The sequence below is a fragment of the Oncorhynchus mykiss genome, chromosome 12 (genome assembly GCF_013265735.2).
Source record: "Oncorhynchus mykiss isolate Arlee chromosome 12, USDA_OmykA_1.1, whole genome shotgun sequence".
Classification (NCBI taxonomy): Eukaryota; Metazoa; Chordata; class Actinopteri; order Salmoniformes; family Salmonidae; genus Oncorhynchus; species Oncorhynchus mykiss.
The window spans coordinates 93,583,476-93,608,739 of NC_048576.1; the positions used below are offsets into that span (position 1 = coordinate 93,583,476).

The following is a 25,264-nucleotide window of genomic DNA, read 5'->3' on the forward strand; positions in this document are numbered from 1 at the left end:
TCTGGCTGGGCAGAGTACTTTAGGATTTGAGTCACTTCGGTGTAACAGGGGCCTCTGGCTGGGCAGAGTACTTTAGGATTTTAGTCACTTCGGTGTAACAGGGGCCTCTGGCTGGGCAGAGTACTTTAGGATTTTAGTCACTTCGGTGTAACGGGCCTCTGGCTGGGCAGAGTACTTTAGGATTTTAGTCACTTCGGTGTAACAGGGGCCTCTGGCTGGGCAGAGTACTGTAGGATTTTAGTCACTTCAGTGCAACAAGGGCCTCTGGCTGGGCAGAGTACTTTAGGATTTTAGTCACTTCGGTGTAACAGGGGCCTCTGGCTGGGCAGAGTACTTTAGGATTTTAGTCACTTCGGTGCAACAAGGGCCTCTGGCTGGGCAGAGTACTTTAGGATTTTAGTCACTTCGGTGCAACAAGGGCCTCTGGCTGGGCAGAGTACTGTAGGATTTTAGTCACTTCGGTGTAACAAGGGCCTTGCCGTGCGGCCCTACCAACTCTTCTATGTATTCGTAATGGCCCTTCGCGTGAGTTGGGTTTGTTCCTTCGTTCACGTTGTCACTCCCTTATTTGCCGGTCTAGTATGGGGCCTTGGATAGATGAGGACTTTATTACTTTATGTTTATAGACTCTTCCTATACTCCCTTACCTTGGGTCTTCTTCTCTTATATCAATACCTAATAACTAATCTTCTGTTAGTTATTATGCTCGTCAGCTAGTAGTCACTGGGAAACTAGTATTGTTATATGTATTTGACTTGTCCAAAGATATATTATTGTCCACACAATGAAATATTCTTTAGTGCAATCACTTTAACCTATAACCAGGGTCACTTTCTGTTCAGTGAGAGTGTCAAAGGCGTTTGCTCTCCAGATCGTTAATCTGGCCTAGTTGTCAAAGTTTCAAGCTTTTATTAAGTCACTCTGTTTTTGGTCTTATACACGTTATTACAATTCAATGGTTATACAGTCCCAATACATCAATAATGCTCAATCAATACTTAATGTGCTATGCTATGCCAAGTAATGTTGCAGAGTTAAATCACTTAACACACTTCTTTATAACTCTTTAAACCAAGCGAACACCCATATATTTACCTTGACGCTCTATTCCCTTGGTCCTTCCACTGGTCTCTATAAGAGTAGTAATATTTACCTTGAAGCTCTATTCCCTTGGTCCTTCCACTGGTCTCTATAAGAGTAGTAATATTTACCTTGAAGCTCTATTCCCTTGGTCCTTCCACTGGTCTCTATAAGAGTAGTAATATTTACCTTGAAGCTCTATTCCCTTGGTCCTTCCACTGGTCTCTATAAGAGTAGTAATATTTGTGCAGCCTCTGCTGTTTATACTACTATAATCTTCTTATTTTGTCTGAATTTCCTATGGTTTTTACTGCCTACTGTTTAGATATTGATTCCCTTTTATCGACCCTTGGCTACTACGAGGCTTTAACTATTTCTGGTCTTTTTCAATCTTGCCAAACTGCAATTGTCACTGGCACACCAAAGATGGAACTTGTTGCTCCCAAGAGTTCTCTACGCCTCGTGCTGTTGAGGGGTAAAGTTCTCTCTTACACAAACTTGTTCACTTATTCTTCTTATGCGGTGTGAGATTCCAGTGTACAACACAATTCTTAAGATATACCAGTCAATAGTTTGCTCGCGCCTTGAGATCAAAGTAGTCAATACAAACAGAGTATAGTAAAAGTAATTTACCTGGTCTGATGATTTTCTATGATGTCAAAATCATATGGGTAGAGGATCATGCCTAGGCACTGATCTCTCCTCCTTTTATACCTCTTTTAGGCCCTCAGTTTGGGGAAAGATGTTCGGGAGTGCAATCTATCTTAACACAGTGTGCCATTACATTAAGTAGCACTTAGTCCAATGTTAGTTCCTTCAGCACTGATGCCCATAGGTATTCTTCCGTTGGGTCGTTGGTTTGGTAGGTCGGTTCATACGACTCCTCCTCAGTCTTCCTGTAGGTTGGTTCTTGTTTAATGCCCAGTACTTGTGTTTCCCATGCATTTGGCTCCCTCAGCTGGTCACCTGCTGTTGTGGCAATTTCTTATTTTATCCCCCAGTCAACAGTTGGCCTTAGAATCCCATAAATGTGGCCCTGGAACTGGACCGGCCACTGAGGGAGGGGTCTGATCTTTTTTGCCTTTTGCCACACCCTCTCCAAGATCGGACCTTCCCTCTTTTCCTGCTTTTCCTTGTTGCTGGGGCTAAATATTTTATTGCTAGAACCTTCCCATCCTGTGCCTGCACCATCCCATACTGCTCTTGTCTGTTCTCCTCCCTATCTATTAGGTGCCTACTCTTTACAAACCTCCAGTCTCTGGTAAGCCCTTTAGCTACTATTCTACCTCCTAGCATAAGCTGCGCAAATGTGCTTTCAAAGGGCCAAGCTTCTTCTTCTTCCTCCTGATACCATATATCCTTATCTCTATGGAGCCCTGTGCATCGAGGGCTCCATGAGTCCGTTCTCTTGGGTCCATCCTGTGTAATATATTTCATTATTTAGTCCTGTCATCCTTATCCTACCTGAGTTTTTATCCCACTCTATCTCTTGTCCTAAGTACACTATTCTTAGTCTGGCTTCTTCCCCATCAGTTGTCACTTCCCATGTGTTCCCTGTCTTTACTATCAACCTCATTTTAGGCCAGTCTCTACCTTCTGCCAGGCAATCTAGGTCTCTCCCTCTCCATGCCAGTCTCTACCTTCTGCCAGGCAATCTAGGCACGTACTTTCTAAGTTTCTCCCTCTCCATGCCAGTCTCTACCTTCTGCCAGGCAATCTAGGCACGTACATTCTAAGTCTCTCCCTCTCCATGCCAGTCTCTACCTTCTGCCAGGCAATCTAGGCACGTACTTTCTAAGTCTCTCCCTCTCCATGCCAGTCTCTACCTTCTGCCAGGCAATCTAGGCACGTACTTTCTAAGTCTCTCCCTCTCCATGCCAGTCTCTACCTTCTGCCAGGCAATCTAGGCACATACTTTCTAAGTCTTTCCCTCTCCATGAAAGTCTCCCTTGCAATTTTCCTCTAAGCTTCTTTGCACAACTCCCACATATATCTAGGTGGTCAGTTGGTATCCAGCTTAACATGTGCCCTTCACAACAGTTGTCTAGGTCCGGTTTATCGAATATCTGCCAATGTTTCACATATTCCCTAATGTGCTCCACTCTCCTATAATTATCTGAAGGTCACTACTTTGGTCTCCCTCTGATTCTTCTCTCACATCTCTTTCCTAGAATCAGGGGACAATGGGGTTGGTAATTTCTATCTCTTATTGCCCTTCCTTCCCCTCTTGTACTTTCTGCTGGGTCCTAATATCTTGACCCACTGATCCCCTACATATTTTAACTCCCTCCATAGATCTCCTGCTGCTTCCTCACATCTCATCACTGCCCTGGAGAGTTGATCCATCTTCTCCCAGCTTGGCGGGTTCCCTACTCCCCTTTCACTCTGTCTGCCTGGTCTTTCCTTCTCTCTCACTTCGGCTTTTTCTTCTGCTTGTAGTGCCCATATGGGGCGCCACTCCTTCTTCCCCGTGGGCCCTGTCCTCCTTGCTCCGGCATCCAACAGTAGTTCTTTCCTAACCCTTTCTGCCATCTCTCTGTCTATTAGCTTGGAGAGGTTACCTCCCCCAAAGGTGGCTGTCCTGGGCCTCTGATCCTTTTTCTTTCTGTCCCGCTGCGTTTCTTGCCTGTGTCTATGGGTGAAGCTCTTTAATTTAGTTACTGCTACTCCTGCACCCTCTCCATGCTCTCGCTTACTAACTTTCTTTCGGTACACCTCTTCCTTTGGTACCCTTCCCGCCTTTCTCTGGAGTAGCCTATCCTCCTCAGTAAGTTCCCATTTCTTAACCTCGGGCCTATGCCTTGGGTAGAACTGGTCTTTTCTCATCTCCTCAACCCAACCTTTCTCTGTCACTATGCTGCCTAGGTTGCGATCCAACAGCCTCCATTTTGGGGGATACCTTTCCATTGTGGATAGGTGCCACCTTCCCCCTGTTTTATCTATGGGCCTGAAGCTGGGATGTTGCTCTAGTGCAGCCAAGTCCTCCTTGGGCCACCATTTCTCTAAATCTTTTATCATAACCTCTGGTTCTGCTCTATGGTCACCCTGACTCTTTTCCCTCTGGTTGCACATTTTTAAAAGTTGTGTTCCATATTTCCAGTTAGCTGTCCTGAATGGCCACTCTCCCTGTGTTCCGTAGTCTAATATTTTATTACCCTTTTCTCCCATTGCTACTCTTATTCTGCCCTGATCTTTAGGTATCATCGTCCCGGGTCCCCAGGCCGTGATTACCCCTAAATATGGGTCTTTCCCTTCCTCTTCTCTATCTATCAAGTAGGCCACTTGCGTGTCCCAACAGCCCAGACATATCCAGGTGGTTCCACTAAGAACCACTCCCTGTATGCTTTCTTGAGCTCGCTCTCCTGGCTCTAACTTTCCACATTTTCTGCAATTTATCATTACTATCCTTGGTTGTTCCTTCACCCAAAGTCTCTTACTTTCCCCAATCTTAATTCATCTACCTTTCTCTCCTATTTTCTCCTCCTCCTTTCCCTGAGTTTTTACGTATAAACCGTCTCTTACCCCGTCACTCTCCCCAGGACGTTCCTGCGAGAGGGGGTAGGAAAGAAGATTGGTAAACACATTACCCAGATTTGCCTTAATTCATTAACATCCGCTCGTTGGTTGTTCACTATTCTGAGCCCTATCGCTATGAGTATCCACACTGTTAGTGGTAAGGCCAGTTTTACTACCCTCATCTGGTTCTCTCTTTTTTTAAGGCGCCTCAGGCTTTTTATTATCTGAGCCATCACTATTATCATCATTAACATCTCGATCCCCCAGCCTGCGTACTTAAATCCTGTTATAGACTGACAGAGAGGTTGTGTTTGATTTGTGGCGTTATTCCACTTTTCAAATTCTCGAATTTGTCCCAACAGTCTAAACACAACTGACATGGTTTCTCCCATGATTACTAGTCCATAATGTTTTCCACATACTTTAAACATTCTTTGTATCGCGACTATAGGCACCATGGATAACATAACTTCAGTTTCCTCAGTGAGTCCGAATTTAATCACTGTGTCACGACTTCTGCCAAAGTCGCTGCCTCTCCTTGTTCGGGCGGTGCTCGGCGTTCGACGTCACCGGTCTTCTAGCCATCATTGATCCATTTTTCATTTTCCATTGGTTTTGTCTTGTCTTCCCACACACCTGTTTTCAATCCCATTCATTACCTGTTGTGTATTTAACCCTCTGTTTCCCCTCATGTCTTTGTCAGAGATTGTTTATTGTCAGTGTAGTGTTTTTTGTATAGGTGCGCGAGGGGTCTTCGAACCCATATTTGTTTATATTCATTTTTCTATTTAGTGTTATGGAGCATGTTACTTGGACATTCATTAAAAGACTCCATTTTACACTCCGTTTGACTCTCCTGCGCCTGACTTCCCTGCCACCTATACACATATATCTGACACACTGCCACTGCACAGGTTAATGTCATTGCAAGGGTGGTGACTACACCTTGTCCTTGTCTATCTTTCCATGCTACTCCTGACCATATAATTATTTGCAATATTTGACAAGTTTTAGCTACCATTTCATCGTGTTGCCCAGGAGCCTGGTCCTCGAAGTCAGATTGGTTGGAGTAAATGGCTGCCATGCTTCAATTTCAGCAAGTTCTTGGTCCGGTAATTTTCAAGATACCTGCCTTATATTATTTTCTAACCAACACTGTCACTTCTCTTATTCACCCCTCCCCTTATGCACTTTTTAGAATAACATCCGGTTTCAGATTCGTGACTTCTATCAATCTCCCGTGGGAGTCATCTTGGGTTTGTCTGTTCTGCTCTGCAGTTTTAGGGTTTGTTCTCTGGTTCCAGGTATATCTTCTGGGTTCACATGGAACTTAAGTCCTCCATAGCATGCAAATTGTACATATCCCCCAGTAAACGGGGTCGGGTCCAGAGGTCTTTTTGACCAACCCAGTGCTATTGGGTCTGAGGTTTTTGATATCCCCCTAGTGGTGCCTGTGTTACTGGCCTCATTTTCTCTGATTACGGTTTCATTTACTTCTATGGCCTTTCTTCTCATTTTGCCTGTAGTAGTGTTCCATTTTTGTAAGGTCAAACCGTACATCCAGAAGAACGAATCATTGTTTACTCTGCCTATGGGTGGAAAACTATACCCAAACTGATGCACATGTTCCATTCTATCTTGTGCTCTAATTTTCGTCATAATGACTCCCCCAACTAATTTTCTGGAGGGGGCACGCACCCCTCGAGTTTGCCCAATCTATCCGTTGTTGGTTCGCTTCCTCATTTCTCCCTGCGAATGCTGGAGCTACTCCCAACATTCCGGGCGAGGGATAATGCCCCCCTGACCATCTATGAAAGTGGGGGATCCCTGACTCTTTTAGATTGCCATGGGCCGAAATACAATGATATCTTGCCCAGGCTTCTGTTTTATTTGCGGGGGTTTTAACCCATTTGTCATAATATTGTTGTGCTGTCTTTTTTCCTATGGAACCTATTGTTTGGTTCTTGTCCCCAGTTCCATAGGGGAGCCTCAGCACACATTTCCTGTGCCATCTCTAGACTAGGTTGATATTTTTCTTACAAACTTTGAAGGTCTAGAGTGGTCCATGGGGTTGACCTAGGGTAGGCCATCCCCGGATTTGAACTATTATGGGTTGTGAGGCATACCCATCCTGTGGTAGCATATTTTATTGTTTTTTCTCCGGTTCTTGCGGAGTGGGGGATATCGTGTCCCCACATTCCATACTCCATTCTGTGGAATCTATCCATAGGGCCGCTAATGAATCCTAGGTAGTTATACGTTCTGTTTTCGAATATGGTAGAACAATGCCATTCCTCCCTCCTAATATTATGTTGTCCCATGAGGAGGCATTGCCTGAGTGCAAATACAGTACTATATCTGTTAACCATTTAGTTTCAGGGTTCCCTGATTTTCGTGCCCTATGGTTCATGTTTCTTCGTATTCTATATTTTACTTTGGTGCCGCTGCCTTTAACACATAGCACGTTCAGTGTTTCTGTGATTTCCTGTGTTTTCTGTGTTTGTTTTTGTGCTTCTGCTGGTGTGTTAGCTGAGCTATTTATGCTAGGCGTGTTTTCTGTACCACTGGCTCTTGGAACGCTTGTGGTTACTGTTGTGCTTGCAGCTGGTGTGGTTAGGTTACTCATACTGCTCCTGTTTTTTTCCGAGACAGCTGGGCTCTGGGGTGCCATAGTAATAGACAGAGTTTTGAAGAATGGAGGCCAGGTCGTGGTGTGCAGAGCGGCCTGAGGGCCGTGGCACTCCACCTCTGTCCACGACTGACTCTGAGTGGCTTGATCGTAAATAAATGTAATCTGTCACGTTGCTACTATCTCCTAGTTGCCCTTTCCATTGGCCCCCTTTATAAGAGTTCGTATATTGGCAATTTTTACAGGTTTGATTAACTAACGCTGCTCCTTGGGTTCTGTTTACTAGCCGTCCTTGCAGGGTGTCGTTAGTTATTGATTTCCATAGTACCGCCAGACTGTTATTATTGTTCCAGGTATCGTTCCAGTGGGTATTATTCCATTTTTGTTTTAATTTTACCGATGGATATCCCAGACAGTCTGTCCTATTTATTGGGGTGCTGTATTGGTATTCCCCATCTTTTGGTAAAGATAAGTGGGGATGCTACTCTGGCATCTTTCCTGCTCTATTTCTATGCTTTTTAGTACTTATCTTTCTTGTTGCTCATAGATAACCCCTAGGGTTAATCCAAATACTATAGCACTTGGCACTATGATTATGGTGGAAAGAATACTTACCCACCAACACCATCCTACCTTACACTCCCTATGCCTGGTTCTATATTCCCCCAGCCTCATGCTTCCCTGTGGAGACAGAGTAGGGGTATATTAGTTTCTTACTTTTTATAGATGGGAGACCTAGTGTGGCCTGTGTCCCTTTGCCTTGACATGCTCTCTCCAGAGTCTTGCATGTCAGTGGTCGTTTTTATTTTTAATAGGTTTATCAATCGTCTCAGTTTCCCTTGTGGCTCAGGAGGGGCAGTTTCATTTCTACCCCTTCCCTCTCCAGGAACTGCCTTCCTGTCTACCAGCATATGGCAGGAGTATACACAGTCCAATTTGGTTCTTGGGTCTTGGGCAATATACAGCTGCCACCCCAACTTGACCATGTGCCTCTTTCTTTTGTCTCCTTGCACCGGCTCAGTGTCTTCCACTTCCATGAGCCTTGTAACACAGTCCATCGTCTTTTCTTTTCTCATTACTCTCCCCCAATGGAGTTCCCTGACTGCTCTGCTCGTACCCTCCCACCAAACATCGTCTGATAACCACATGATGGTTGTACCTTTCATGATTATTATCTATATTATAATCATAATCTTGTTCCCAGTCACGCCTGTTTAATAGCAACTGACTGAGGTATTCCCTGGGATTCCATTTGGAGAATTCCCCATCTACCAACATCCAACAGGTTGGATCTCCTGGTTGAGTTCCGTATCCCGTAAGGGGTATCGAGTTTCTTTTCCTTTCCTCCAACCAGTGCTCACTCCCCCCCCTTTGTTGAAATGGCTCTACCGGCCAAAGGGGGTCCTCCATTCTCAAGTAAGCTTCCTTTCAGTAGCTCCGTATCACCATGAATCTGTTGGTGTCTGCACTCCATGCAGTCTTTTGCCTTCAGCAACCCCCTATGCGTCCACCTGCAGACGCATTTTTGGGGATCCCAGTTTCCTGTGACCACCTGTGCCCCTAACATGCAATTTGGGAATACTTCTCTCCCGCATTTCCTACACCATAGGACACGTCCAACTCTCTGTCTTCCTCCTTTTTCGCCATTGTCACTACCTGTGGCTACTTGTCTAATACTCCTATTAGCTGGTCCTTCATATTGGACTTCTCCTGTGGGTTCTCCACACATATCACAGGGTGCTGTGTTCATATAACCTAGCCCCCCCGGGTCTAGGCATCTACTCTTCTGCCACAATACCCTAGTGTTTGCTGCTACCATGACTCCAACTTTAGCCAGGTCTTCATGCCTTGTATGTGAGGCCACCCAAATTATATCACCCGAGCGGCGCACCTGCAGTCCCGACCTGCAGGTCAACAGATGCAACCATTCTGGTACTAGCTCCTGGGTGGACATACTTTTTTAAATTGGGAGATATCTACGGTTATATCACCGTTTACTTTGATCGTGTTTGCACTGATCACCCCAATTATTTGTTGTTTTTTCCCGTATTTTTGGGGGATAACTCTATCCCCGGTGTCAGCTCCTGGTGGTTTCTTAATCCTAATCCAGTCCCCCACCTGTAACACACAAAGTAGAGGGGGAGACTGCGCATTAGCTATTTCCACCATCGTGCTAATGTTGGGTAATCCCATCAATTCCCTAGGGCTGGGTCCTGCTTCTGTGGGAGTTAAATTTAGCTCCACACAGGCTTGTACTAGCTTAGGCCCCCAGTGTTTCCTGTAGCCATACACACCGCGACTATAGCGTACCTGTTCCCCAACGAGGTGGCCACCTTCATAGGACCCATAGTATCTAATGCTATCTGCTTCCATGGTGTATTGCATTTAATGTGTTGACCTGCTGTCCTGCCTAGGTTGCTAACCTTTTGCTCCTAATGTAACAGTTGTTAAAGTACTATGTGAATTTCACCAGGTTCATATATGAATATGTCGTGTTGATTTGTTATGCATGCCTGCATCCTGGGAGAAGGGGAGTGTGTACTTACGTTTTGCCCGGCGTGCTCGTGCTCAAGTCATTTTTGATGCACTGAGAGAGGTAGGCACGCTTTTTCTGTCTTCAGAAAAGTTTGATTCTTTTAAGTACAAAGTCATACACACAATGTTTTGTTCATGAATAATGATGTATATTTAGAGGTTACTCGTAAGTGGATGGTATTGTTAAGATGCACTTGTAATTGTACTTTTTAGGATGATATCAACATTCTGAATTCAACATGTGGTTAATAGCTAGCTAAGGTATTAGTATGTGTGAACGATGGCTAGCTCCTCGAATGATCCCAGTCCCTCCTATTGTGCATCTGTTGTAGAAAGAGGCGACGATTCTCAGAACAGATGTGCTCTACAAATGTTTTATTTCCTTTTGGATGCAGGTATGTGGTTTTATCAATGTAAAATATGTTGTGTATAATAAGGAGAGAGTGTATTAATTTTTGTATTCGAAAATCATTTTGATGCACTGAGAGAGAAAGAGGTGACGATTCTCAGAACAGATGTGCTCTACAAATGTTTTATTTCATTTTGGATGCAGGTATGTGGTTTTATCAATGTAAAATATGTTATGTATAATAAGGAGAGAGTGTATTAATTTTTGTATTTCAAATCATTTTGATGCACTGAGAGAGAAAGAGGCGACGATTCTCAGAACAGATGTGCTCTACAAATGTTTTATTTCCTTTTGGATGCAGATGCAGGATGCAGAGAGTGAGTTCTGCTTTATTAAAACTACCTGATCTCCAAAGTCCACGTTTATGGTCTCTATCAACCACACACAACGCAGAGTTACAGCGGTGCAGTATATAGCACCGGCTACACTGGCAGGTAGCACACTGAGCGCATATATCTAGAACTTCCTCTCTAGTATATAATATGCCCTCATTTTTTAGCCTCTTCATAAATATCTGTGAACCCAAATGTCCCCAATCTTCATGAAGTGCTTTAAGCTTATCTCTTTCCTGTTTGTAGAGGACTATTCGGCCCATCTGGACTAGTTCATCTACTTCTCTGTTTCCTAGTTGGTTAAAGTCTGCTTCTACCCATTATTCTGCCAAATGTTTTTCCCTGAGGTCATGGCCTGTGCACAGTAGTAACTGTTCTCTTTAAGTTGGCCCCTGTGCAGTGTAAAAGGGCCTCTAACACTGCCATCACTTCTGCTTTTTGTGCCGTGCCTGTGATGATTCTGCTTTGTTTCATTACTGTGTCTCCTGTAGCTTTATTTTTACTATAAAGCCCCATCTGGTCTTTTCTGCCTTTTCACTGCCATCTGTGAACACAACTATGTCCCTAGGTTTTTCTTTTGGGACCTTGTGTCTTTTCCTCTCTGATGTTGGGGGTTCATCTTCTTGTTCCCCACCTTTATCTGCAATAAAGACCACCCCTTTTGTTCCCACCACATTTCTCCACTTATCCCAAGTGGTAGTGGTCACCCCTAGCATCTTTTTGGTATTATTGGCTGCCCATAGGTTATTCAATTCATTATCGTTTATGATTATTTGTTGACCTTGTGCCAGAGCTACAATCTTATTCCAATAGATCTCAAGCAGCGCCATTTTTGCTCCTTCTGAAGTATATTTCATTACTGGGCCGTTCAGTTGTTTACCACAGAAACCCATCTCCCTCTGGTTTCACAAAGATCCATAGAGGTGTGTATTTCTGGGTTCATTAGTTTGTGCCTGGCCTGACATGTCTTTTAGCTTCCCCATGATGTTCCATTTCTTCTATCCAAACTAGAGCTTCTCTGACAAACTGTTTATTTATCTATTTGGTCCTCTCTTCTTATAAAACCTTTATAGCAGTGTTTTGCAACTCTGCTGTAGCCTGGTATGTGGTTGCGGACGTAGCCTAGCTTGCCTAGGCACTGCTACATTTCATTCACTGTCTGTGGTTTTATCATATCCTGTACTGTCTCTAGGTAACTCTTGCTTGCACCATCGCTAATTGTAAACCTGAGAAAGCTCACTTCCTTTTGCCCTGTTTAACTTTTGGTTTAGTTAAGCTTCATGCCTGCAGTATTCAACTTGGTTAAGGCCTCTTTTGTGTCTGGCTATTTTGCATTACTTCCCTGGCTTATATACTCCTCCAATTATTTTGTGTGCGAACTCGGTCCCAGGGTTCCACAGTCCTTTTTAAACTGCTGTACTTTTCTCTTACCTAGCTTTTCTATTATTTGATGAATATGTTTCTCTGGTAAGGCCGCTTCTGTTCTGACTCTCTCTATTTGTTCTGGAACATTAACAGGTTAAAAATGGTTCATATTTATGACTCCCCTTACTTGTAAACGTCCGATATGCTGAGGAGATTTTCTTCTCCTTGTAGCATATTTATCCCTAAGTGGTTTATTATTTTCATATCTTTTTGAAGTCCATCCTGAGGTGTCCCCTCTTTGCACTTCGGCTGTCTTTTTTTTTCTTTGACTAGCCTCTCTTTACATTATTTACTTCCATGTAAAGTCCCATTCCCCTACTCCTGTGTCAGTGTCTAACTGACCTAATACATTTGCACGTGTCACTATCTATCTCTTTCAATGTAGTTATGTCTATGTTTAACTTCCTCGTTTTAACTGCTGCTTTAATGGCTGTTGTTTAAAACCGTCCTTTTTCGCCTCCGCATCTGCTTCCTGTTGCCGCAGCTGTCAGTACCAGATATGGTTTCTGTTTCCAAATATTGTCTCACTGTCTCCCTGTTTGCACTAATGAATTTTATAGAACTCAACATTTCTATGTAGTAACCTATAAGATAATTATATAGTTCAACTTAATTAACCCGATACTCTCAATGACCCTGGGTCACAACAGATGCCATATATTCTTGTCATCTTTCTACTATTTAGAGACAAACCTTCAAATGATTATTTAAGGCCAAAACACTGCTAAACATAGCATATGTTTTCTGTACTAATGAAATCTCTCTTTCGGGGGTCCACTGTATTTTATCTAACAATAACCTGGGTTAATCTTAACTCAGTCTCATCAATAATTTTATATATGTTGCGTAGTATGGGATCCATTATCTACAGTACTTTATTATCCCTAAGAACTGTAACATATTTATTTTCATAATTAAATTTAATGCGTATAGAATCACTATTTTTCTACCTTCATCTTTTTTTCTGTCCTAAATACTTAACATGAGTCTCCCTGCATGGCTCTCAACATTACACTAGTGTCTCCTAGATTGGTTGGAGTCCCATCTTATAGCAAGGCCATTGCCATGGGGTACCAGGGCTGTGCATAGAAGGCCACTTTGCCACAATACACACTGACATCCTCTGGCCCCTCTTCTTTTTCTGGGATGACTTGTATTAGAACCCAATTTCGTATTACTACGAGTTCTGCCTGCCTTCCCCCTATTTCTGCTTGGGTTCCTGCTTTACTCCACCAAGTCTGCCTCTCTTGGGGAGCGAATCCTAGCAGTTTTTATTTTTTTATTTAATTTTATTTTATTAAGGGCTGCTTGCCATTTGAAGGTTAATTCCGACCATTTTCTGCTATTCACGACTACTGCATTTCCTACTTGAGGAAATCTATTCTGACCCAGATTTTCTCTCTGACTTTCCACCATCATCTGCCTGCGCTGACGATGTTGAAAATAATTCACTCCTGTTTCCATACCTTCACCTTGAGGTTTGTATAGATTTCCTATTTAGTTATAAACTCTATAGTACTTTCTTATTTCTCATACAACGTCCATAGTGTCATTTACGCACTATGTTAGCTTTACTTTCCAAAGGAAATAATACAATTTCAAAGTAGTTATACACTTTGAATAGAGACTGGTGTTTCTTAATCATTTTATAATTAATTTCTACCTGTTCCAACAATTTCTAGTGAAGTTGATCAGTCTTCACTGGAAATTCTTAGGATTCAGGGCTATTTGCCTAATCCTGTTATGACACGTTATTACAATTCAATGGTTATACAGTCCCAATACATCAATAATGCTCAATCAATCCTTAATGTGCTATGCTATGCCAAGTAATGTTGCAGAGGTAAATCACTTAACACACTTCTTTATAACTCTTTAAACCAAGCAAACACCCATATATTTACCTTGACGCTCTATTCCCTTGGTCCTTCCACTGGTCTCTATAAGAGTAGTAATATTTACCTTGACGCTCTATTCCCTTGGTCCTTCCACTGGTCTCTATAAGAGTAGTAATATTTACCTTGACGCTCTATTCCCTTGGTCCTTCCACTGGTCTCTATAAGAGTAGTAATATTTACCTTGACGCTCTATTCCCTTGGTCCTTCCACTGGTCTCTATAAGAGTAGTAATATTTACCTTGACGCTCTATTCCCTTGGTCCTTCCACTGGTCTCTATAAGAGTAGTAATATTTACCTTGAAGCTCTATTCCCTTGGTCCTTCCACTGGTCTCTATAAGAGTAGTAATATTTACCTTGAAGCTCTATTCCCTTGGTCCTTCCACTGGTCTCTATAAGAGTAGTAATATTTACCTTGACGCTCTATTCCCTTGGTCCTTCCACTGGTCTCTATAAGAGTAGTAATATTTACCTTGACGCTCTATTCCCTTGGTCCTTCCACTGGTCTCTATAAGAGTAGTAATATTTACCTTGAAGCTCTATTCCCTTGGTCCTTCCACTGGTCTCTATAAGAGTAGTAATATTTACCTTGAAGCTCTATTCCCTTGGTCCTTCCACTGGTCTCTATAAGAGTAGTAATATTTACCTTGAAGCTCTATTCCCTTGGTCCTTCCACTGGTCTCTATAAGAGTAGTAATATTTGTGCAGCCTCTGCTGTTTATACTACTATAATCTTCTTATTTAGTCCATTCTAATATATGCAGTTTTGTCACACAACACAATGCCACAGGGAGCATGCAATTGGCATGATGACTGCAGGAATGACCACCAGAGCTGTTAGCAGAGAATTTAATATGCATTTCTCTACCATAAGCCGCCACCAAAGTTGTTTTATAGAATTTGGCAGTACATCCAACCGGCCTCACTACCGCAGATTACATGGAACCACGCCAGCCCAGGACCTCCACATCTGGCTTCTTCTCCTGTGGGATCGTCGGAGGGGGGGTTGCGGAGGAGTTTTAGTTTGTAATAAAGCCCTTTTGTGGGGAAAAACTAATTCTGATTGGTTGGACCTGGCTTCACAGTGGGTGACCCTATGCCCACCCATGGCTGTACCCCCGCCCAGTCATGGGAAATCCATAATGAATTTATTCAAATTGACTGATTTCCTTATATGAACTGTATTTCGGCAAAATCTTTGAAATTGTTGCATTTATTTTTGTTCAGTACACTTTCTAATGGTGAATCTCTGACTGGTACTTACTAATGTTGAATCTCTCTGATTAATACTTACTAATGGTGAATCTCTGACTAGTACTTACTAATGTTGAATCTCTTTGATTAATACTTACTAATGGTGAATCTCTGACTAGTACTTACTAATGTTGAATCTCTTTGATTAATACTTACTAATGGTGAATCTCTCTGATTAATACTTACTAATGGTGAATCTCTTTGAATTCTAGATCTTCCACTTAAGTACTCTGGAGGAGCGCTTCTCTCGCCTGTGGACACAGTGTCAACGCTGTCAGGGCTCTCTCCATGAGGATGTGCTCTGTACCAGGTACACACACACACACAAATGCATACAATTGGTATACAGATGTGTGTGTTTGAAAGTTACTTCCCGGTACATCGTTAATGTGACTCTCACAGGTTGATGTCAAGCTCCAAGTTTGTTTACAATCTAAAGATAACTTCAGTAAATAAATACTTAGGTGACATTTCTGAAACAGGAGATACTCTATATTCACTTCTGACATGGGAGATACTCTATATTCACTTCTGACATGGGAGATACTCTATATTCACTTCTGACATGGGAGATGCTCCATATTCACTTCTGACATGGGAGATACTCTATATTCACTTCTGACATGGGAGATACTCTATATTCACTTCTGACATGGGAGATACTCTATATTCACTTCTGACATGGGAGATACTCTATATTCACTTCTGACATGGGAGATACTCTATATTCACTTCTGACATGGGAGATACTCTATATTCACTTCTGAAACAGGAGATGCTCTATATTCACTTCTGACATGGGAGATACTCTATATTCACTTCTGACATGGGAGATACTCTATATTCACTTCTGACATGGGAGATACTCTATATTCACTTCTGAAACAGGAGATGCTCTATATTCACTTCTGACATGGGAGATACTCTATATTCACTTCTGACATGGGAGATGCTCCATATTCACTTCTGACATGGGAGATACTCTATATTCACTTCTGACATGGGAGATACTCTATATTCACTTCTGACATGGGAGATACTCTATATTCACTTCTGACATGGGAGATACTCTATATTCACTTCTGACATGGGAGATACTCTATATTCACTTCTGAAACAGGAGATGCTCTATATTCACTTCTGACATGGGAGATACTCTATATTCACTTCTGACATGGGAGATGCTCCATATTCACTTCTGACATGGGAGATACTCTATATTCACTTCTGACATGGGAGATACTCTATATTCACTTCTGAAACAGGAGATGCTCTATATTCACTTCTGACATGGGAGATACTCTATATTCACTTCTGACATGGGAGATACTCTATATTCACTTCTGACATGGGAGATACTCTATATTCACTTCTGAAACAGGAGATGCTCTATATTCACTTCTGACATGGGAGATACTCTATATTCACTTCTGACATGGGAGATACTCTATATTCACTTCTGACATGGGAGATACTCTATATTCACTTCTGACATGGGAGATACTCTATATTCACTTCTGACATGGGAGATACTCTATATTCACTTCTGAAACAGGAGATGCTCTATATTCACTTCTGACATGGGAGATACTCTATATTCACTTCTGACATGGGAGATACTCTATATTCACTTCTGACATGGGAGATACTCTATATTCACTTCTGACATGGGAGATACTCTATATTCACTTCTGAAACAGGAGATGCTCTATATTCACTTCTGACATGGGAGATACTCTATATTCACTTCTGACATGGGAGATGCTCCATATTCACTTCTGACATGGGAGATACTCTATATTCACTTCTGACATGGGAGATACTCTATATTCACTTCTGAAATACACTCACCACACATAAACCCACATCAACATATCTGTTACACACAGACCCACTCTGAAATACACATCAACATACAGTGGGGCAAAAAAGTATTTAGTCAGCCACCAATTGTGCAAATTCTCCCACTTAAAAAGATGAGAGAGGCCTGTAATTTATCATAGGTACACTTCAACTATGACAGAAAAAAAATCAGAAAATCACATTGTAGGATTTTAAATGAATTTATTTGCAAAATATGGTGGAAAATAAGTATTTAGTCACCTACAAACAAGCAAGATTTCTGGCTCTCACAGACCTGTAACTTCTTCTTTAAGAGGCTCCTCTGTCCTCCGTATTAATGGCACCTGTTTGAACTTATCAGTATAAAAGACACCTGTCCACAACCTCAAACAGCCAAACTCCACTATGGCCAAGACACGCAAGATCTCACCCCGTGGGGTCAAAATGATCACAAGAACGGTGAGCAAAAATCCCAGAACCACACGGGGGGGACCTAGTGAATGACCTGCAGAGAGCTGGGACCAAAGTAACAAAGCCTACCATCAGTAACACGCTACGCTGCCAGGACTCAAATCCTGCAGTGCCAGACGTGTCCCCCTGCTTAAGCCAGTACATGTCCACGCCCGTCTGAAGTTTGCTAGAGAGCATTTGGATGATCCAGAAGAAGATTGGGAGAATGTCATATGGTTAGATGAAACCAAAATATAACTTTTTGGTAAAAACTCAACTCGTCGTGTTTAGCGGACAAAGAATGCTGAGTTGCATCCAAAGAACACCATACCTACTGTGAAGCATGGGGGTGGAAACATCATGCTTTGGGACTGTTTTTCTGCAAAGGGACCAAGACGACTGATCCGTGTAAAAGAAAGAATGAATGGGGCCATGTATCGTGAGATTTTGAGTGAAAACCTCCTTCCATCAGCAAGGGCATTGAAGATGAAACGCGGCTGGGTCTTTCAGCATGACAATGATCCCAAACACACCGCCCGGGCAACGAAGGAGTGGCTTTGTAAGAAGCATTTCAAGGTCCTGGAGTGGCCTAGCCAGTCTCCAGATCTCCACCCCATAGAAAATCTTTGGAAGGAGTTGAACAGCCCCAAAACATCACTGCTCTAGAGGAGATCTGCATGGAGGAATGGGCCAAAATACCAGCAACAGTGTGTGAAAACCTTGTGAAGATTTACAGAAAACGTTTGACCTCTGTCATTGCCAACAAAGAGTACATAACAAAGTATTGGGTTAAACTTTTGTTATTGACCAAATACTTATTTTCCACCATAATTTGCAAATAAATAAATTAAAAATCCTACTATGTGATTTTCTGGATTTTTTACTCTCATTTTGTCTGTCATAGTTGAAGTGTACCTATGATGAAAATTACAGGCCTCATCTTTTTAAGTGGGAGAACTTGCACAATTGGTGGCTGACTAAATACTTTTTTGCCCCACTGTATATGATATTAAGTCAATGTTGCTGTGTCTCCCTCTACCCAGCCGGGACTGTCCCATATTCTACATGAGGAAGAAGGTGCAGAAAGATCTGGATGATCAGGAGAAGCTGGTGTCTCGCTTTGGATGGTGAGAGACAGAACCAACAGACTCCATATTCACCGGCTCCCCCCTCTCCCCCTCGTTCCCTCTCCTGGAAAGGATTTGTACTCTATTGTCTTGCAAGAATTGTAAATGTTACACTTATTCTCTATTTTCTTGAAATATGAATCCAAATAAATGGCATCTTTTTGTAGAATTGTGTTGTCATTCTTGTCTGTCTACAGTCTAGAAGGCCTCAGTTGCATTGAACCAAAAGTATGGTGGTGGATGTTGTAATGTGTTGAGTACTGAAAGTTGTGTAGTGGGTATTTTACGATAACCTGTGCAAAGCAGCAGTCATTTGTTACTATACACTTCTAATAAACTACATTTCAGGGTTCCCATGCTGTGTTGATGTAGACTAAGGCCTGTATTTATGAAGCATCTCAGTAGGAGTTCTGGTCTAGGGTAGGGCTTGCAAAGGGACGGCATGTTACTGGGAACTTTATACGTTTCCCAGTAAACTACCAGAATTTTAAGAATAATTTGTAATTGGGCTCCCTCAGTGCAAGAGGTGACACTACAGTCCCTGGTTCAAATCCAGGCTGAATCACATCTGCCCTTGATTGGGAGTCCCATAGGGCGGCGCACAATTGGCCCAGCGTCGTCTGGGTTTGGCCGGGGTAGGCCATCATTGTAAATAATAATTTGTTCTTAACTGACTTGCCTAGTTAAATTAAATTGGAAAGTATAATCTAGTGGCCCTTTTAGGTACTTCAGATTATCACAGGTGTCTGTAATTATCTCCGGCCCTTTGTGACTTCATCATGTCAAATGAAATTGTTAAATGACAAAGCTGTAAAACATCCTGAATAGTGAATACCATTGGTGTTTAATGAGGGTTTTGTAGCGACCAGAGCAGGCACAAGGTGCTGGATCCCCGGGGCACTATGTTTTGGAACTGTGGCCTCTTCCCTTTTGACCCTTCAGCCATTGAAGGGTCCCATTTAATGCCGTCTCGGTCCCAGCACTGCCTCCTGGAACCAGTTGCACTGTGACTTCCACCAGCACCTCCTCTCCAGTGACCACAGGAGGACCCTCAGCCCCTGTTCCTGCTCCGGTCCCAGCCCGAGTCCCTGCTCCAGTTTCAGCCTCTGCTCCAGTCCTAGGCCCTGTTCCAGTTCGTGGACCAACTGCCCCCTCCATCTCCCCTGGTAACACCACCACAGCAGCCTCGTCTGGTGTCCCTGACCCCTGCAATTCGAATACAGCCATCTCCACAGGTAACATATGTTTAAGTATTTTTGTGTTTTATAAAACTACAAATCTTTAAAGATGTTCTTTCTCTTTACATAGCACCAGCCCTCAAAGCATGTCCACCTCCTCCAACTTCTGCAGCTTCCTCCAGATGTATTGATGTATACATTTTGAAAATGTTTTTCATGAAACAGGCTCTAACACTACTTTTTCTCTCAACTACAGCAAATAAAAGGGAGAGATAAACTCTACCTGCCACCCATGGGCACCTCCTTCGGGTACTAAATAATCTGTTGTTTTGTATCCCTCTCAGTTGTCAATTACTATTGTTGCTGTAGTACTTATACATTGCAAACCATGTTAATCAATTTGATTATTTTTTTCAAATAAAAGACCATCTGATGTGCTTGCTGCAGGGAGAGTGATCTGCCTGCAAGCTCCCCGCAGGAGTGTAGGCCCACGGTGCCATGGGTGTGCTGTGACTTCTGCCAACACTGGTTCCACTGCAGGTGTGTACAGTGGATTTCTGTGACAAGGGAGGTTGAGATTTATTTGTAAAAAATCAAATGCATGTCTAAAATATATATATATTTTTTATTCAACCCATCTTGTGTATTTCTTCCTTTACTTGCCAAGTGCATTTCTGCAACAAACTCCAAGTGTTTGTCATTCACTGAAGTTAAAGTTTAATTTGACGTAAACATTTCTACTTTCTCAAAAAATATTAATCAGTAAAACGAATTGAGACATTTGGTGAAGAACCATTTAAGAGTCCACAGGATTAACCCAATGAAAAATTGCTGTCTTTTTTTAAACAAAATAGTAAGGTGCTAATACGTCTTTAAGTAGTCAAGTCAGTTAAGAACTAATTCTTATTTACAATGATGGCCTACACCGGCCAAACCAAGACGACGCTGGGCCAATTGTGCGCCACCCTATGGGACTCCCAATCACGGCTGGATTGTGATACAGCCTGGAATTGAACCAGGGTCTGTAGTGATGCCTCTAGCACTGAGATGCAGTGCCTTAGACTGCTGCGCCACTTGGGAGACCATGGTAATGATGCCGATTAACATGCTAATTGCTAACCTGTTAGCTAACATTTTTACGACACCAAAAATCACAAAACATTGATGGCTTTATCACAGGATAACACTGTTGAAGGTAATATATTTCATGAACGGTGTTGAATATGCCGATAACTCAGGTCTCTCCAGAGATGTTCGATCGGTCCAAGTCGGGGCTCTGGCTGGGCCACTCAAGGACATTTAGAAACTTGTCCTGAAACTGTCCAGTACTTGTGCAGTCATTTTTGCATTTGGATAGATGTTGCATTTTCGTCCTCCGACTTGATTTCTGATGTCCCTGCCTTGTCCCCCCGTGTTGTCTACCTGTAAGCACAACAGATACCCAGGTCAGAAGGAGGCTTATAGCCGTAGTGTTAACATGAAGGAAGGTAGATCACTAAGAAACAGACAAATGCAGAAGGTGAATAATGAGAAGACAGCTCTTGTTGGCTTGCATCTCTGTCATCAACCTGTACTGTGATATTGTTCCCAAATACTGAGCCTACCCTGTAGTCGTGTGGTAAGAGTTTCTGTTTTGAAGTCAAAAGGCTGGGTGTTTGATCCTGGCCATACCAAGTTTTTAGAAAATGTGACTGTATGAGTCTTTGTTTGGCACTCGGCATTAAATATATTGTGGATATTGTAAACACCACCTTCAAATATCTGACCTGTTGAGGAACTACATTCCCATTTTACCTAAAAACCTGCCAACTTCTAAGATGGCTAAGTTATTATCGCAGTTACCTTTTGCCACAAAAGTTGAGAGTTAAGGTCCCTACTGTTTAAAGATGTCAGTCTACCTTCTAAGTTCATGCAATTTCAATTGCCATGTTGTTTTACCTGAATAGATGGATGCTGGAGGTCTGGGGTCACGCGGCGATCAACGTCGCTCTCGGACGAACGGTCCTGTGGGCAAGAGCCATGCATGTCAGGTGACTGTTGCAACTGTCAGTACATTTTAAGAAAGGAATGAAACAGCTATGCTGTTTTACCTGAGTGAATTATTTCAAATCAAATTGTATTTGTTACATGCACCAAATACAATGCTTGCTTACAAGCCATTAACCAACAATGCAGTTAATAAAAATAAGAGTTTAAAAAATGTACTAAATTAACTAAAGTAAAAAAGAAAGTAACACAATAACAATAACGAGGCTAAATACAGGGGGTACAGGTTAGTCAGTAATATGTACATGTAGGGGTAAAGTGACTGCATAGATAAAACAGCAAGTAGCAGCAGCGTAATACAAATAGTCTGGGTAGCCATTTGATTAACTGTTCAGCAGTCTTATGGCTTTGGGGTATGAGCCTGTCGCTCCTGTACCGTTTGCCGTGCAGGTAGCAGAGAGAACAGTCTATGACTAGGGTGGCCTGAGTCTTTGACCATTTTTAGGGCCTTCCTCTGGTATATAGAGGGCCTGGACGGCAGGAATCTTGGCCCCAGTGATGTACTGGGTGGTACGCACTACCCTCTGTGTGCCGTGCAGTCGAATGCTGAGCAGTTGCCATACCAGGTGCTGATGTAACCATGCTCTTGATGGTGCAGCTGTAAAACCTTCTGACACATGCCAGATATTTCTCCTGATGGGGAATAGGTGTTTTTGTGCCCTCTTCACAACTGTCTTGGTGTGCTTGGACTAGAATTCGACCGATTATCATTTTTCGAACCCGATACCGATTAATCGGACGATTTTTTAAATGTTATTATTTGTAATAATGACAAATACAACAATACTGAATGAACACTTATTTTAACTTAATACATCAATAAAATCAAGAAACATGTTCAATTTGGTTTAAATAATGCAAAAACAAAGTGTTGGAGAAGAAAGTAAAAAAGATAACATTTAAGTTCCTTGCTCAGAACATATGAAAGCTGGTGGTTCCTTTAACATGAGTCTTCAATATTCCCAGGTAAGAAGTTTTAGGTTGTACTTATTATAGGAATTATAGAACCATTTCTCTATACCATTTGTATTTCATATATCTTTGACTATTGGATGTTCTTATAGGCACTTTAGTATTGCCAGTGTAACAGTATAGCTTCCGTCCCTCTCCTCGCCCCTACCTGGGCTCGAACCAGAAACACATCGACAACGGCCACCTTCGAAGCATCGTTACCCATCGCTCCACAAAACGGCCCTTGCAGAGCAAGAGGAACAACTACTCCAAGTCTCAGAGCGAGTGACGTCACCGATTGAAACGCAATTAGCGCGCACCCCTCTAACTAGCAAGCCATTTCACATCAGTTACACCAGCCTAATCTCGGGAGTTGATGGGCTTGAAGTCGAAGAGCTGCTGACAAACGCAAGAAAGTGCTGTTTGAATGAATGCTTACGAGCCTGCTGCTGCCTACCATCACTCAGTCAGACTGCTCTATCAAACATGTGCAGGGGAACAGAATGAATGTGTTTTCCAAATGGCACCCTATTCCCTATGTAGTGCACTACTTTTGATGAGGGCCCATAAGGCTTGAGTCAAAAGTAGTGCACTACGTAGGGAATAGGGTTCCATTTGGAAAACAGACAATGATTGGAAACCCAAGAGCCATAACATAACACAGAAATACGAGCCTTAGGTCATTAATAGGGTCGAATCCGGAAACTATCATCTCGAAAACAAAACATTTATTCATTCAGTGAAATACGGAACCGTTCCGTATTTTATCTAACGGGTGGCATCCATCAGTCTAAATATTCCTGTTACATTGAACAACCTTCAATGTTATGTCATAATTACGTACAATTCTTGCAAATTAATTACGGTCTTTGTTAGGATTAAATGGACTTCAGAATTTAACGAGCCAGGCAGCCCAAACTGCTGCATATACCCTGACTGCTTGCACGGAACGCAAGAGAAGTGACATGATTTCCCTAATTATAAGAAATGCATGTTAGCACGCAATATTAACTAAATATGCACTCGTGCATTGATTGATGTTTGTGGTAAGGTTTGGTACAACGACAGTGCAAAATCATCACCCGTTTGGCGAAGTAGGCTGTGATTCGATGAGAAATTAACAGGCACCGCATCGATTATATGCAACGCTAGATAAACTAGTAATATCATCAACCATGTATAGTTAACTAGTGATTATGTGAAGATTGATTGTTTTTATAAGTTTAATGCTAGCTAGCAACTTACCTTGGCTTCTTGCTGCCCTCGCGTAACAGGTTGCCTGCCATGCAGGCTCCTTGTGGAGTGCAATGTAAGGCAGGTGGTTAGAGCGTTGGACTAGTAACCGGAAGATTACAAAAGCTAATCACCGAGCGGACAAGGTAAAAATCTGTCGTTCTGCCCCTGAACAAGGCAGCTAACCCACCATTCCTAGGCCGTCATTGAAAATAAGAATTTGTTCTTAACTGACTTGCCTAGTTAAATAAAGGTGTAAAAAAAATCTGATTGTTATGAAAACTTGAAATCGGCCCTGATTAATCGGTCGACCTCTAGCTTGGACCGTAATAGTTTGTTGGTGATGTGGACACCAAGGAACTTGAAGCTCTCAACCTGCTCCACTACAGCCCCGTCGATGAGAATGGGGGCGTGCTCGGCCCTCCTTTTCCTGTAGTCCACGATCATCTCCTTTGTCTTGATCATGTTGAGGGAGAGGTTTTTGTCCTGGAACCACACTGCCAGACCTCCTCCCTATAGGCTGTCTCATTGTTGTTCAGTGTTCAGGCCACCGTATTACCACCACACCGGCGGTCACGAGTCATGATGGCAGTCAAATTCCACATGACCGTTTAGTCACGGTAATTAGGCTTCTTTACATCTGATGCTGCTGATGGTCATTAATAGCCTGGATAACTGCTTGGCACTCTTGTCCCTCTAATCACTCTGACATCAATGCAATCTAAAATCTAATCAAACACTTTATGAGAGCCCTTGAGATGTTTCTACACCTTGATTGGAGTACACCGATGGTAAATTCAATTGATTGGACATTATTTGGAAAGGCACACACCTGTCTATATAAAGTCCCACATTTAACAGTGCATGTCAGAGCAAAAACCAAGCCATGAGGTCGAAGGAATTGTCCGTAGAGCTCTGAGACATGATTGTGTCGAGGCACAGATCTGGGGAAGCGTACCAAAACAATTCTGCAGCATTGAAGGTCCCCAGGAACACAGTGGACCGAATCATTCTTAAATGTAATTAGTTTGGAACCACCAAGACTCTTCCTAGAGCTGGCTGCCCAGCCAAACTGAGCAATCGGGGGAGAAGGGCCTTGGTCAGGGAGGTGACCAAGCACCTGCTGGTCACTCTGACAGAGCTCTAGAGTTCCTCTGTGGAGATGGGAGAACTTTCCAGAAGGACAACCATCTCTGCAGCACAGTGGCCAGATGGAAGCCATTCCTCAAATCAAATTTTATTTGTCACATGTTCAGCAGATGTTATTGCGGGTGTAGTGAAATGCTTGTGCTTCTAGTTCCGACAGTGCAGTAATATCTAACAATGTCACAACAAATACACACACATCTAAGTAAAGGAAT

General features: G+C 42.6%; 1 protein-coding gene across 1 annotated transcript in view; it reads left to right on the top strand.

Annotated features, from left to right (window-relative positions):
* LOC110534257 (DNA polymerase delta catalytic subunit-like) overlaps positions 1-18,664 on the top strand; it is a 57,303-nt gene extending 38,639 nt beyond the window's left edge. Inside the window, exons 26-27 of the mRNA XM_036939243.1 lie at positions 15,289-15,386; positions 18,412-18,664. Coding sequence (XP_036795138.1) covers positions 15,289-15,386; positions 18,412-18,499 — 186 coding nt within the window. The 3' untranslated portion in view covers positions 18,500-18,664. The remainder of the gene's footprint in view (positions 1-15,288; positions 15,387-18,411) is intronic.
* Positions 18,665-25,264: the final 6,600 nt, after the last annotated feature.